At 36.6% G+C, this 14584-nt stretch overlaps 1 protein-coding gene across 1 annotated transcript in view; it reads right to left on the bottom strand.

The window, feature by feature from the left end:
* KCNH8 (potassium voltage-gated channel subfamily H member 8) overlaps nucleotides 1–14584 on the bottom strand; it is a 192883-nt gene that overhangs the window by 23423 nt on the left and 154876 nt on the right. The window contains exon 11 of the mRNA XM_059818632.1: nucleotides 11820–12034. Within this exon, the coding sequence (XP_059674615.1) occupies nucleotides 11820–12034 (215 nt within the window). The remainder of the gene's footprint in view (nucleotides 1–11819; nucleotides 12035–14584) is intronic.

The following is a 14584-nucleotide window of genomic DNA, read 5'->3' as shown; positions in this document are numbered from 1 at the left end:
ATTGGCAGTGTGGGGAAAAAATAAGAATGCATGCCATATGTTCTATTCTTTGCAAATTTACTGTATGGTAATGGAAAAGATACAAATACATAATGAGGGATTATTGTACCACTGAAAAGCTTAATGCCTCACATGTGTTCAGGCCTCAGTTTTCCATAATCAGGAAATTTTTCAATGAAATTTCACAAATCCTTTAAATCATAAAGGAGTCAATTATTCATAAAGAGTTTCTCAGGTTAGATATAATTGTTTTATGTCTACATTTACCGGGCAACTTACCCCTTCGTCTTTTTATTTTTTTTTTTCTTTCTAAGATTTTTCTAGAGTTCATTGGCTTGTTCCTATATTTTCTCAGGTTTATTCTTATCTCTTCTCCTTGCTTAGTAGAGAGATAAAGAAAATGTATTTTGTGGAAGCAGATGCTTTCAGCGTTCTCTGATTCTACTTACAGTACAGAGTATATTGAATTAGCAGCAAAAGTTGAACAGCAGATCTGTCACCAGTATTTTATCCTAGGTGACCAATAACTGTCAATTGCGATGGGCTATGCAATCTTCTAAGTCATTATCCTACATCATTCCTATCTTTTGAATAAATTATTGCAACCTCTGAAGTTAGGACAAGTGTTCAATAACTGGCTGGTTGTGGTTAGCTTTGGATAAGTTTTTTGTAAATTGAAACATTCTTTGATTTAAATTTCTCACTTGAGCTTTTATATTTAGTACTAAAAGTTTACTTTTCATATATTTCTTTCAAACCTGGATGTTAAGTTCGCTGCATTCATTAGCAAAATATTTTACTTATACTTTGATCGTTTTATTAACAATACAGAATTTATTGCATTTTATGTTAAAAAGATAAATCATGTCACAGAAACAAAACCTAACCTCTCTGTCGCTTGCTTCATATCAAGGATCGAATAAAGGGTAAATGTGGCTGGTATGATTTGTCATTTTTACTTCTATATTCTTACTTTCCTCTCCCCTACCCTAAAACAGGAAAACAGTGTCCCAAACTGCTCTGAACATATATCTTTCATAGCAAACCTGTGCCAATAAAAATTTGAAAAAAATTAAGGAAGAGTCTGTCAATAAGGTCAAAAGGAGACAAAAGGAAGAATTGTTAAAATTGACAATAGACATGGCAATGACTGTACTGGCAGATTGCGGTTTTGGAAAAGTTTGCAGATTACTGCAGACAGAAGATATACTTTTTAATATTCCTGCAGTTTGATTACAGTCATGTAAGGATTTACATAATTTTAATAGAAACTACGATAAATACTAACAGCTTTCAGAGCAATGAAACGCAAAATTCTTCCCCTTCCTGAAAATACTCAGGTACATGCTTAACTTCATACAACTCTGAGATTTCACACAGGCTTACAAATATTTGCTGGACTGGCCCTGTGGATTAATACCCAACCCGACTCCTCAACTTGAGGCTGTAGATGCTGTGGAAGATTTGCTTTTAAGTTTGTATTATTAACTTTATCTTTAAATGAATCTTTGTACTACTTTTTATGTAAATATGTGTATATAACTTCAGAGAGGCTCTTGAAAAGAAAAGAGGAAGACAATGCAGTAGATCTTGAAAAATATTCTCCCAAAGAATTTTATTACCTGCCAATTGCCTGTTTCCAAGGATCCCTAATGTTGCCCAGCTGTTTTGCTAGCACTCAGAGACCAAATCAGTGGGACGAGTGTTAACAAGTGATTAACTGAGGACAGCAACGTATCTGCGGAGAATTTTTAAGAACATCCAGCTTTGTCTGGCTTTCAGGGTAAACCTTACAAAGAAAAATGCAGGGACAGGCACAATCTGTTTCCTTGTTTCAAAATCTGTGGGGTTTTTTTCAGAAACATTTCTTCTAAATAATGACTATTTTGCTTTTTGGGTGGCAACTTGATCAGTAGATTAACCTCTAGTCAATTCTCCCAGAAGGAAAAAAAGTGCAAACTGAGCACACACCTGGCCCCTAGACATATTCAGAGTTAAAACTTTGGCGAAGACAGCAGACTTACACTACCTGTGAAAGCTATTAGCATGATTTCACCTCAGGGCAAGAAGTCATGTCCTGGCATGTGAAGGTATCAGCAGAAGTCTAAGTATATAACCTTGTTAAGTAAGAGAGCCATCATAATTTCCTTCCCCTGAGATGCAATTTGTGTTTTCTATATATGCATAATACAGAAAAGCTGAGTGCATAGCTTTTGGGAGCTCTTGGCAGCTTTGTTACTCAAGACATTCTGCATAGTTTAGAAACTAAGTCAACATGGGCACTCAATAAGTGAATAAAATTGCTTCAGTTTTTAAAGTGCCATGATACAAAACCAAACCCAGTGTCAGAGAAATCCAATATCAATTTTGCTGAAGGAATGAACATAGTGTGAGTATCAATGGAGCCTGTCCCTGAATACTTATTATATACACAGTATTGTACTGCATATACAGTATATGTGTATATACTGTATGTATATATTTGTTAGTTACAATCATGTTATTATTTATCACAGCATTGAAAAAGTGATTTCTATGTCTTAGGTAGGAACTTAATTATCAGCAGAACTCTAGTTACACTTATGTAGGTAGCTTCTGTAGCTCTGGTTTTACTGAGTGAAGGTATAGATGATTAAAAAGAAAAATATTCTGATATATTTGTTTTTATATCAGTAAAATCTTAGAGTGCATTCGTACATAAATGATTTTTGGTTTTCATTTTTATATGCTTTCATATCTTTGAACAGAGGGGTGGGTCTAGATGATCTTCAGAGCTCCCTTCCAACCTCAGCTATTCCACTATTCTGTGATGATTAAAAAAATTGCAATAAAAATGCTGCTAGCTCAATAAAATTGAGAATGCATACTTATATCCATGTGGAACGCCTACTTGATACCAAAGTTGCATGGATTATAGACAGTTTGCTCAAAGACTACATCATATTTAATTTCACACATTTCAGCATGTATCCTGAGGTTATAATGACTCTGCAAGTGATGATATAGGAACTTTATCATATAAGCCAGTCTGATATACTCATTATATCTCAAGCTAGTCTGTGCCCTTGGAACCAGTGGTCTTATAGAAGAAGTTGTCGTAAGTATTATAATATCCTTCATAAATTAGTGTTACTTTACACAGAACAATAAAAGGATAGGTTACTGTAAGAATGCTTCTAAATTTAAGGCTGCTATCTGGTCGTTGCTATATCAATGCAAAATAAAACCAACTACGGAAAAAGAAATCCACTCTCTAAATTCATACCATTTTAAGGTTCAGATACATTAGGGTTAATTTTATTTTCCATTTTTTCCAATGTAGAGACAAAGATTATTAATATTGTAAAAGTTACATTATCATGTTTCCTAAGGCACAGTGAAGCATACTGGAAAAATTTACCATCTAGCATCCCTGTGTAATTAAAATAGAGAGATGGTAAGATTCCAAGGCAATACTCTCTGAAAGCCAGGAGCTTTTCCTGGCTAAAATTCTGTTTGACACAGTGTTTTATACCCTCCTCATACCACAGTCTAAAAACATCAATAAGCTGCTTTGCTAGCCTGGATTTTTTTTTCAACATGTAACCCTCTGGTTAAGCTTTATAATCTGATGCAGAATGCAAAAATCCCAGGAAGTGAAATGAATGAGAATGAAAATGACTCAAAAGCTATAATTAGAAGTAAAATTTTGTCATTTAAACATTTTAATTCTAGTTATAGTGAAAATTATATTTGTCAAGAAATTGCTAAGGTCCAATTGTGAAAATCCTAATTACGTACATGCATTGAATAGTGTTGTTATAAATAATGTATAACTAATGATCATGATTCCTGTCTCTTAATCCATTCACAAAAATAAAAGAGTGACCACAGGGGAAGGAATTTTGGGATGGGTCATACATGTAATATACTCCCAGACAAAACAAAACTAAATAGGTTATTTTCCTCTCCTCCTCTTTGGCCTTTTCCACACCTTGTGGGATTCATTCTTACAGCCAATCGTCTATTTGTTTTAGGTGTAAAATGGAAAAGACTTGTAAAACCACAAGAATTAATGAAAAAAAATTAATGGAAAAGATGACATAATTGCATAAATAAATTGTGGTGAGATGAACTTTGTAAACTTACTGTAAAATGACCGCAAATCAGAAGAATAAACTATTAGAGAGACAAAACCAGACAGCATCAGTGGCTGTGTGTTGTTATTTTCAAAAATATTGGAACATCTGAAGGCTGCAGAAATGAGACAGGAGCATACCAGCAAAAAAAAAAAATTCTTCAGGTAAAGATACTAGGAAAGAAAATGAAAAGGCCACCAAGCCTGCAAGAGAAAAGGCATACCAGTCTGTCCTTTTTGAATTACATGTTTCCTTATTGCATTATTTCTCAGCAGTGTACCATATGGAAGGATATATTAGAAACATGATAGTGAGATGATTATCTTGAGGGGTACTGATGGCTCAGAGGTACCACACATCATGCTCACCAACAACGGCAAGTAAACAAGCTTTATGAGTTAGCAGACAACAAAAAGGAGTGAAACCTGGCTTGCACTATAGCTCCAGGTCAGCCCCACTCCCATGCTGAGTGAAGGTGGTAATTGTCAGGTTGAGGGAGTGGAGGAAGGACTGACTGTAACACTGCACAGGGAGGAGATATTGCAGCAGAATCAGTTGCCTGAAACTAGCATCCACCTTAAATAGCCAAAGATCCATCAAAACATGCTTACTGTCCTGAATACAGGGAGACCTGTGAAATATCTTGCAGAGACCTAAATGACAAAGCTTGTTCCCAAACTGCTTCTCATTCATTTAAAATCGGAAAGACAGTGTAAAACAGGTGAAGGAACTGCTCTGTTTTTTTGCTAATGGTCATGCCCTTCTATAGCTGCACAGTCCTGTTACTTGTTCCCTAGAAATAGAGAAGTTGAGCTGTGCAAGTGAAGTTGTATGAGTGCTGCCTTGTTCAGCAATAGGGCAGTTTATTTTGGGAAGATGGAGAGAGAGAGAGGAAAGAAGGAAAAAAAAAATTCCAGGTGATCCCAGAAGCATAAATGAAATAGCCAAGTAGCTTGTAAAATGTTAAAGAGCACTGATTGCAGAGTAGTCCATGCAAATGCATGTAAGAGACCTACTCTGGTGAACACGTGAGGAGTCATGTCTCAACATTAATTATATGTTCACCATTTTTAAATTATTTTAGTTTTTGATAGTATGAGGAGCACCTTCATTCCTATACTATAATTGCTGAGAAGATGAAAAGCTTGCAGATTCCATCTCATATCAGAAGAGGTATAAAGGAGAAATGGAAATACGGTGGCTGACAGGCAGAAAGCAATGGATGCACAGCCATAAGTCACTTAGGATCTCTAATAGAACAACAATAATTTGTTCTGTGTGGCTGCCAAGCACACAAGGATACAAGAGAAAGATAATAAAGAGGAATCCAAGGTTTGGGTTTTTTTTTTTTTTCCCCTGAATAATCATGCAGATAAAGTATTAGAATTCTGTTGCTTTAGGTGATTTATTCACTTCTCTATTCCTATATTTCTATAATGCTTGTATGGAAACAGAAAAATTGCCATTGACTGCTCTCCTGTTTTGCAGAATTTATACTTACTGTGCCACAGACAATAAACACCAGTGAGTTACACCTGCAGTAATAGTACATGTTCTGCCAGACGAGCTATTGACAAAGGTGGATGCTTAACTGCTTGTACGTTTGTTTAAAAATGACAAGTTTTCCTCAAAGTTATCTAATGCCACGCTACATGTCAAAGTAGGGCTTTTTAACTTTTCTAAGGTAAGCCACTTCTTTCCACACAGCTGCTGGGTAATGTGGGAAAGCCCTCTTCTCTGTTAAAAAGGTGGTTGGAATTATTTGGGAAATCTTCTATGGAAATTATTTATTATGAAAAATATTTTGCAACCTGTGATTTTCCTGCAGTGTACAGGATGAGCTATGATCTAAGCTGGGGTGGAGGAATTATGACTAAGTGTAGCACTGTCCTAAGAATTGGTTTGGAAATTAATTTTTTCAATGCACAGGTTTTATTATAAACACATAGGCAATACCCAAGAAATAGGATCTTTTTGGCTCTGAAAGTTAAACACAACAGTAAGTAATTATGTGACTGAAGTTTGTATCAGGTTTTCTTATCTTACAACACTTGCCAAAATTAAAAGCAACTATTTAAAAAAAATGCTTATTTTTTCCTTAATATCAATAGAATTGCAAATAGGATAACTTTGATTTTTTTCTTTAAAGCAAAATACTATTTATTATGCAGACAATAAAGACACATTAAAAAAATCAGAAATGTCATACTATTTCTATTGCTGATTCGTAATAGATAATCAAATACGTAACAGATAGAATTACTTCTAAGTTATTACTATATTGGAAAGCAGCATTCATAAATTCAACAGACCTATATTAGAATATCTAAAAAAAGCATGACTAAAGAGGCAAGAATGAGTGTATGTCAAATACACAATCCACTAGCTGAAAAACAGACAGTAGCTACGCAGACTTTCAGCTGAGTTTTGTGCTTGCAATAAAAATATTTTTTGCTATCCTTTTTTCTGCCTACAGAAGCTACACCACCAGTTGGCACAAAGAAAGATAAAGGTCTAGAAATAAACCAATTGAAAAAAAAATAAGGTGGAATTACATATATGCTTTTAATATACTTGTTTAATGCTTAGCTGGAATGAACCAGAAAACTCAGCCTATTTTAGATTAGAATTTGTAGACGTTTTTCTTCCCTATCTGTGCCTTCTGTTGTATGCTCCAGAGCTTAGAGCTGTTTTCACCTTTAAGAACAATTGGTTTGGCCAGCTGTCATGTTTCCCAGTAGAAAATGAGGAGCATCCCTTGCAATTTGTTTGGTATTGCTAATAGCAACCTGAGCTTTATTATATTAAAAAACCCTCACAACTCAGTCATTAAAATTTAATAAATTCTAAACACTAGCCTCTCCATAGTACAAGAATTAAGCCCTGTTTTGTCAGACAATGCCTTTCTGGGGTGGAGGGGGGGGACGACGGCGGGAAATCCTTTGTTTTTATTGCTTCTTGGTTGCCTTTTAGCATTTATTTGTCTATTTATTTATTTTATTATCAAGGAGCCTGGCTAAGCTGCAGTAAGACTCAATGTTCCCAACTGGAGGAAGGATCTACCACTTTTCTCATGCAGTCCTTACATTTCATTTACACTGCGGATGCACTGAGGGAAGCAGTCCTGCTTCAGAGGCTGAGTATTTTCATTTTAAAGAGAGTAGCTGCTTCTCCTTTGGGGGGGGGGGGGCGGGGAAGGGAAGCTCTTGTAAAAGGCAGAACACTGCTTTTAAGGCTATAAAAGGAAAAGTAGATCCTTATTAATTATGAGACCTGTCTGCAAAGACAGATTTTTGAATCTTCAGGAATATCATCTTTTCTTTTTGAAATTTACACGTATTGATAGTGTTCTAGTGAGTCAAAGATTGTGCCTGCATGGTTTTTATCCTCCTTTGGGACTTCATTACAGCTTAAGGGGTGGCATAGGTGTCAAGGAGGCCTCTTGTTCTTTGTATCAATCTGGCTATAACCAGCCTTTGATTTTTTTTGATGAATAATGATATCTACACTGTAGACACTTCTGCGTAGACACAAGAAATAATCAGAAACAATAAACTGTTAGCAAACCCAAAAAGATATTGTGCAAATATTTACCTATTCTGAGTTTCTCATAGGATTATTCAGAATTATGAACATCTGCTACTGCACTCTGAATATATAAAATAGCACATGTTTTCCAGGGCTGGTGGATAGCAAAATCATTTCCAGTTTCTTTCATATAATTGTATTATATGTTGTAAGAACCTTCTTATGAGTTCTTATCTTTAGCAAATCAGGTATCTGACTCTCTTACTGCCTGCTATATATGCAATCTGTAATATATAATGCAAAATTATATGGGTGGGGTGAGGGGGATGTCAAAATCTGTGTCACTTAGCAAACTATTTCATGACTATGACATCAGTCACAGACCTAGAAATATTGGTTGGAACACCTGAATGGCTGAATTGTTTTAATGTCACAACTCCAGCTACCAAACAGATCAGCTTTTCCTAACTGTCCTGGAATAATTTAGTACATTTAAAAAAACAGTTACAAGTTTCTTGAGCAAAATTCGGCAAAGAAAGGACAGAATATATATATAATCAACATAAAGACTTTTTCCTAATTTGCATCTTGCTGTAATGAGAATATATAAAAAGGTGGCATAATAGCATTGCCAGTGTGATTGCACACACATTAATGGTTATAATCATAAATCACTTAATGATTGCTGGGTTTAGAGCTATCATGAGGAACCACTGAAACTTTATCTCCCTGTTTTTGTGTCTTTCTGTTTCTCTATCTGTTACCCATTAGAGGCTGAAATAGTTACACAATTGCCAGCTCCTGTAGTTAAAATCTCTTGACCTTTTCTTCCAAGATTATTTAAACAATACTTTCAATCTTTCTGTAACCAGACAACTACAGTTTCTACTTGTTACCGGGAAATCTGGTTACAGCTCCTCCTTGTTTTACTGGAAAGTGACATGGCTATGGAAGTCCTGGAGTATTTTCCACACCTTACTTGGATGTTAATGCAGATGGATCACATCATTATATACACTCTTATACTTGCAAATGAACCAAGAAAACAAATCAAAAATAGTTTTCCTAGAGATTTCTGTGTGGGTAGGGTAGTTACATGATCGAGTGCTAAGTACCCAACTTTGACGCTCCAGGATCAGGAAACTCCTGATGACTTCTGGCCCTTTTGGTCCACTTACTTTTAATTCAGTTCAGATCTCTTACTCAATTTTGTGTGCAATGAACGGTTCAAACAGCACAAAGAAGGGGATAATGGATCACCAGGACTGCATCTTTCTGCAGCCTCAGCCTTTTAATGCTGGCTTAAAGAGTTAGGAAATCTACAACTTAAGGCACTTTTGGTGGACTGTGGCTGAGAATGCAATAATGTTTTAGGTCAGGACTGAAAGGCCCTTGGCAAGTCATAGTGGGGAAATTCATGCTATTTCAATCTGTAGTTCACCTGACCCTAAACTAAAAGGCACTTAGCAAGTCATAGGGGGGAAATTCATGCTATTTCACCCTGCAGTTCACCTGACCCTAAATACCGCTACTGAATCAATTTTCAAAAGCATTAAATTCACATTCAGTTGCAAATTTGCAGGAAAAAGAGAGAGAGAAACTGACTTTTCAAATGAATGAATCTACTGTTTAACTATGGAAAAGCTCTCCAAACCCAAAATTTCCATAAAGCTGCAGAAGTCATAGACACACACAAAAGTAACATCTCCCTTAGGGCGAGAGAGCAAGATACAGTGTCTCAGCTGCCAAACTCTCCCATAGCACCATTACCAAGAAACAATGCTATATTTAAAAAAAAAAAGGTCCTATTTTCATACGCACAAAATGTACTTCTGGAAACCTTCTCCTTACTATTCTGTGAGAGTAAACCATCAGACAACGAATTTCTGAATGCAAGTTATGTTCATGAAGACATGGTATTTTCCAGGTGAAGCAGAACAAGCGAGTGGTTGACCAGGCACACTTGCTACTGCCATGGCTATCTTCCCTCATTTGGTGAGCCCTGTCTTTGTGGTGGTACAATTTTTGGCCACCTTATTCCTGCTTTTTGTCCTTATTGATAAGTAAAATTGTTGGACCAGAAATGAGGTGCACCTGACTGAGGTTAGTTCTGCTGCAAGGGAAGTACTAGCAGAATATAGTTAACCCAAGGATGTAGGAGAAAGTGACACAACAATAGGCTGTCTTGGGTTCTCTAAATGGGCTTGTGACACTGGATGCTACTCAGTGTCAGTATCCTGAGGTTTTTTCCTTTAAGATAATGGGTTATATCATGAAAATACAGTCTGTATTCAAAAATTCTGCAAATATTTTCCTTTTTAAAGCAGTAAAGATCCTTTGATATGTCCTGTACTGCTTTAAATCCCACCTTCCACAGTGAGTGTGAGGAGGTTTTCCTGTCTGCACAATCACCTTCAAGGCTGGTGTAGGCTTGCTCTCAGATGACAGCAGAGCGTCTATACATCACCTAGCCAACTCTAATTGGGAAGAGTTGTCCCTGATTTTATAAAAGCTGAGTGTGTATGCAACTGATACGGTGGTCCCCAGATTTGTCAGCATACAGAAAGCATGAAGGAATACATTGTCAGGGGTTCATCAAGGTCTGTGACAAAACCAGAGAGGAGAATGCAATCAGCTTCAAACCCTTTACATGGTGTTACACTCCTTTTCAGATTAAGCATTCCTCCCCCAAGGAAAATGTGTTGGTTATACAAACTAATCTTCAAGCTCTCAGAACAGATGTGTACTCTCTCAGCTGCTGTCTTCAGCAGCAGGAAGTTTGGGGACATTTCAAGAGACACACAAATGAGATGCCCTGATTATTTCCCTCTGTACAAGTTTGCCTTTGTATGTTTACACCTTTCTACTGCAATTGTTTAAATAGCATCGCTGTGGAAACACTTGTGCCAAAGTACACCTAGTAAGAAGCTTACATAGAAAAATCAACCTATATATCACATCCATTGAGTGTTTGAGCTGAAAAAGGACTTTGGCCCACTGTTCTTGCATGCATTAGAGCAGTTCTGTCAGCCTAGAGGTTCCTCAGGCCAGCAACGCTCTCCCTGGGTGGCTACTGCAGTGCAGAACTCGCCGTGCCCTTCAGTACAGAAACACATGTGAGCGGGCATGAGCAGGGAAGCCGTAGTGCTGGAGTGGCATGCGTGCAGGGCATCCATTGACACTTTGCTTCACAAGCCAGCCAAGCAACAGGCCACTCTTCATAACAGTGAGTGTCTGCCTATGCTAAGTGGAGGATAACAGCCACACAGAGTGTGGCGTTTTTAGGCTCTGCAGCTCTTTGTGTTGTCTGCCCAAACAGATAACCTTTTTTGCCCTTTATGCTTCCTTGGCATTACATTTGTCCCCTGTCTTGATAGTATCCTTGTCCCCAGTCATGTGCTTCCAATGTTACTTCTCTCTGTGTGTAAGGAGAAGCACAATACAAAGACAAATACCTGAACTGTTAAATGCTAAACTCAAAGCTTGGCTATCCCTTTGTTCATACGCCCACATGGTTAAGTCAGAAAAGGAGAGCTGTCATAAAATCTTTTCACGATTAAGAACTTAATATAAATATTTGCTACATTATATCAGTGCAAGTGCTTTGGTAAGTCTATACTGAAGTCTTTCAGCAGTGCTTTATCTGGAATTTCTTGTTGTTATTTCACATTAAATTGCTCATTTAAATGGAAAAACACATTTTAGTTGCAGTGAGATGAGAAACAACCATTTGTCATTTTGAATGTGTGTGATGATATTCTTAACTAAGAAGTGATAATCAGTGATCTATGAAATGAATGTTCATTAGGCTGGCACATGAATTCTAGAAAAAGTATAGTTAAATAATTTTGTTTGGACATATGCTTTAGAAAAAAATGAATTATTTTTAAACATAAGTTTAAAAGTGACAAAATATTAAAGAGGAATGTTCTCTCATAGATGATGTTTTCTATGCAAAATTAGAAGCAGAGAACATGTTTGCTCTTTATGATCTGATAATTGATAAACGATTCATGTAGGTAATGACTGAATTATCAAACAGATGGAATGAGCAGTCCTTTTAATGTAATCTGTGTATTATTTTTTTGCTGTGACAAAATTATGAGAACTGGCTAAAGTATGAGAAACATCTTAAAGGCAACAATAGCTCTAGAGACCTTTAAAGATACTTACATCACTTTCATGGCCTTCTCGTAGATTGTATGTGAGATCATGCTGTATGTCTTCAACAAACTTGTGAGCATACTCTGGGTAAAGGTCGAGCACTTCAAAGAGACCTTTGAGGATAATGCATTGGAGGTCACAGTACGTTAGAGCTTTAACATCTGCATTTGTTTTAATAACTTGATCCCTAATGGATAGGTTTGCTCCAATTAGATCTCCTTTACCTAAAAGAAAATACAAAATTAATAATCTTCAAAGCATTAATTCTTTACTTCTTTTTTGAATCATGAAGCTGTTTAACATAATTGCTAAATCTTAAATCCCATTGTTACTGCCGCATTGTTTAATTAATAACATTTTAAAGGATCTTCGTCTAAAAGCTGTCTGGTTTTTTGCAGGTGCAATCTTATATGCAATTAATTGGAGGTACAAAGACTAATTTCCAGACATGTAACTACCTGATTTAAGGGAGCAATCAAGTAAATATGTATAAAGTTAGGATTTATACTCGTAATTAATAGCAGGTGCGATTTTGTATTTCAAAAAGTGAACGTTATGTTTCCAGCTTGGTTTTTTTGTTATGGCAGACAGGTGTTAAAATAGCATTTTAACAATGACACAATTAAGTATAGATTTTAAGTTCAAATGACCCTTTTACTTAGAATTTCGATTGAAAAACATTTGCAATCTGTGACTGCATAGCTACGCCTCATGATGTATCTTAGTTGGAGAGGCTATTAATAGATGTGTAGCTCAATGGCACTTCTGTCAAGAAAAAAGAATGAATTCTTAAGCCGTTATATTGTCATTTATGGGCAAGACTGCCTTAGAATAATGGATGTGTTAAAAACCACAACTGACCATATATTGAAGAGCACAAAAATTTTATAATGAAAAGCTTCCATAAACATCTCACCTGAGGTATTAAGTCCAAAGAGCAATCATTGCACCAGAGGTCTTCCTAAAAGTTAATGCAGATTGTCTTTGTTAAAGACTTGGACAATGTGATGGAGTGCACTCTTGGCACGTTTATGGGCAATACCAAATTGGGGGGAGTGGTTGACATGCTGAAGGGCAAAGCTGCTATTCAGGGGAACCTCAATGAATGAGAAAAGGGCTGAGAGGAACCTCAATGAATGAGAAAAGGGCTGATAGGGACCTCATGAATTTCAACAAAAACTAATACCAAGTCCTGCACCTGGGATGGAAAACCTCCCTGCAGCAATATGGGCTGGGGACCGACCAGATGGAAAGCAGTTCTTCAGGAAAGGGCCCAGGGATCCTTGTGGACAACAAGCTGAACATGAGCCAACATGTGCCCTTGCAGCAAAGAAGGCCAAGAACACCCCGGGCACCATTAGCAAGAGTGCAGCCAGCAAGAGCCAGGAAGTGACTCTTCCCCCCTATATGTCACTTGTCAGACCACGTCTGGAGTACCATGTCCAGTTTTGGGCTTCCCAGTTCAAGACAGAATATTGACATGCTAGACTGAGTGCAGAAGAGGCCACCAAGATGATCAGGGACTGGAGAACATAATGTACAAGGAAAGGGTGAAAAAAACAGGTATTATTCTGCCTTAAGAAGAAAAGGTTTTATTGCTGTCTTCAACAGCCTAATGGAATTTTCTCTTCTAGAGAACACAGAACTAAACTCCTCTTCAGGGTGTACAGTGCAACAAAATGTACTGGGCACAAGTTGTAACAAAAGAAATTGTGATTAGAAATCAGGAAATGAAAGTCACCATGAGGCTGGTCAAATGGTGGGACAAGCTGCCCAGAGATGCTGTGGAATCGCCATCCTTGGACATCACCCTGTGCAAGCTGAGCTAATTTGGCCCTGCTTTAAGCAGGTTTAGGTTGGGTGGCTTCCAGAGGTCCCTTCCAATCTTACATTGTTCTGTAAAACCTGAAAATCCACCCAGCATGTGATTCCAACTGCATATTACACAGGAAATGGTGTACTTGAAGAGTAAGTAGGTTAAACTAAGCAACCAACCATCCCTGAAGCTGTTTAAGATAATTTTTATATTTTAAAATACTACTGGTAATTTTTTCTCTTTACAGGGAGCTTGTACAGCTTTCTCAAAAGTGCTTATCATAAACCGAGCATAGGGAGGAGTTTTCTTTTATGCTAGGAATATACATACATTAATGTTACTTCAGGGTCTCTTAAAAATTGCAATTAGTATAAATGAGAACTAGTACTAGCTTAGGTCAATTTGGGAAAGGTAAATCTGATAAATGACAATAACATTTGTCATTGCTCATCACATGATTTGATGCCTACATAACCAAATGTACTGAACAGCTAAGCAATAATTAACTTTTACTTTTTACTGTAAATATCAGCAATTCTTTAGATTTTTTTGATTATGTTAAGCAGAGGGCTGGCAATGTTAATCTATTGCTGGCTGTGTAAATACAGACAGGGGAAAAAATATTTCAAATATACCAAAACTGATCTTTAAACAGCTTAATTGGAAACTTTTTAGGCATACAAACAGTATTAGTACCAATAATGCATAAATAATTTGGAAAAAATGTTAGAATTGTATTTGATTGTAGTTACAGTGTTTGATGAAATAACATACAATTGATCTGGTGATGTTAATGTATGTTTCTTTTCAAATGAAAATCATGTAGCAAAGGCAGTAAGGTAGTAAGCTGAAGTTTCACATAGAATTACTGCAGCAGTAAAATGATTCTACCTTGAATACCAACATTTGTTACATAAACAGAATCATGTAAGTTATTCTCAGTAGCTTTTTCTTTCTT

This window comes from Gavia stellata, chromosome 6 (assembly GCF_030936135.1).
Source record: "Gavia stellata isolate bGavSte3 chromosome 6, bGavSte3.hap2, whole genome shotgun sequence".
Classification (NCBI taxonomy): domain Eukaryota; kingdom Metazoa; phylum Chordata; class Aves; order Gaviiformes; family Gaviidae; genus Gavia; species Gavia stellata.
This window is presented reverse-complemented; position numbering and strand designations above follow the sequence as displayed.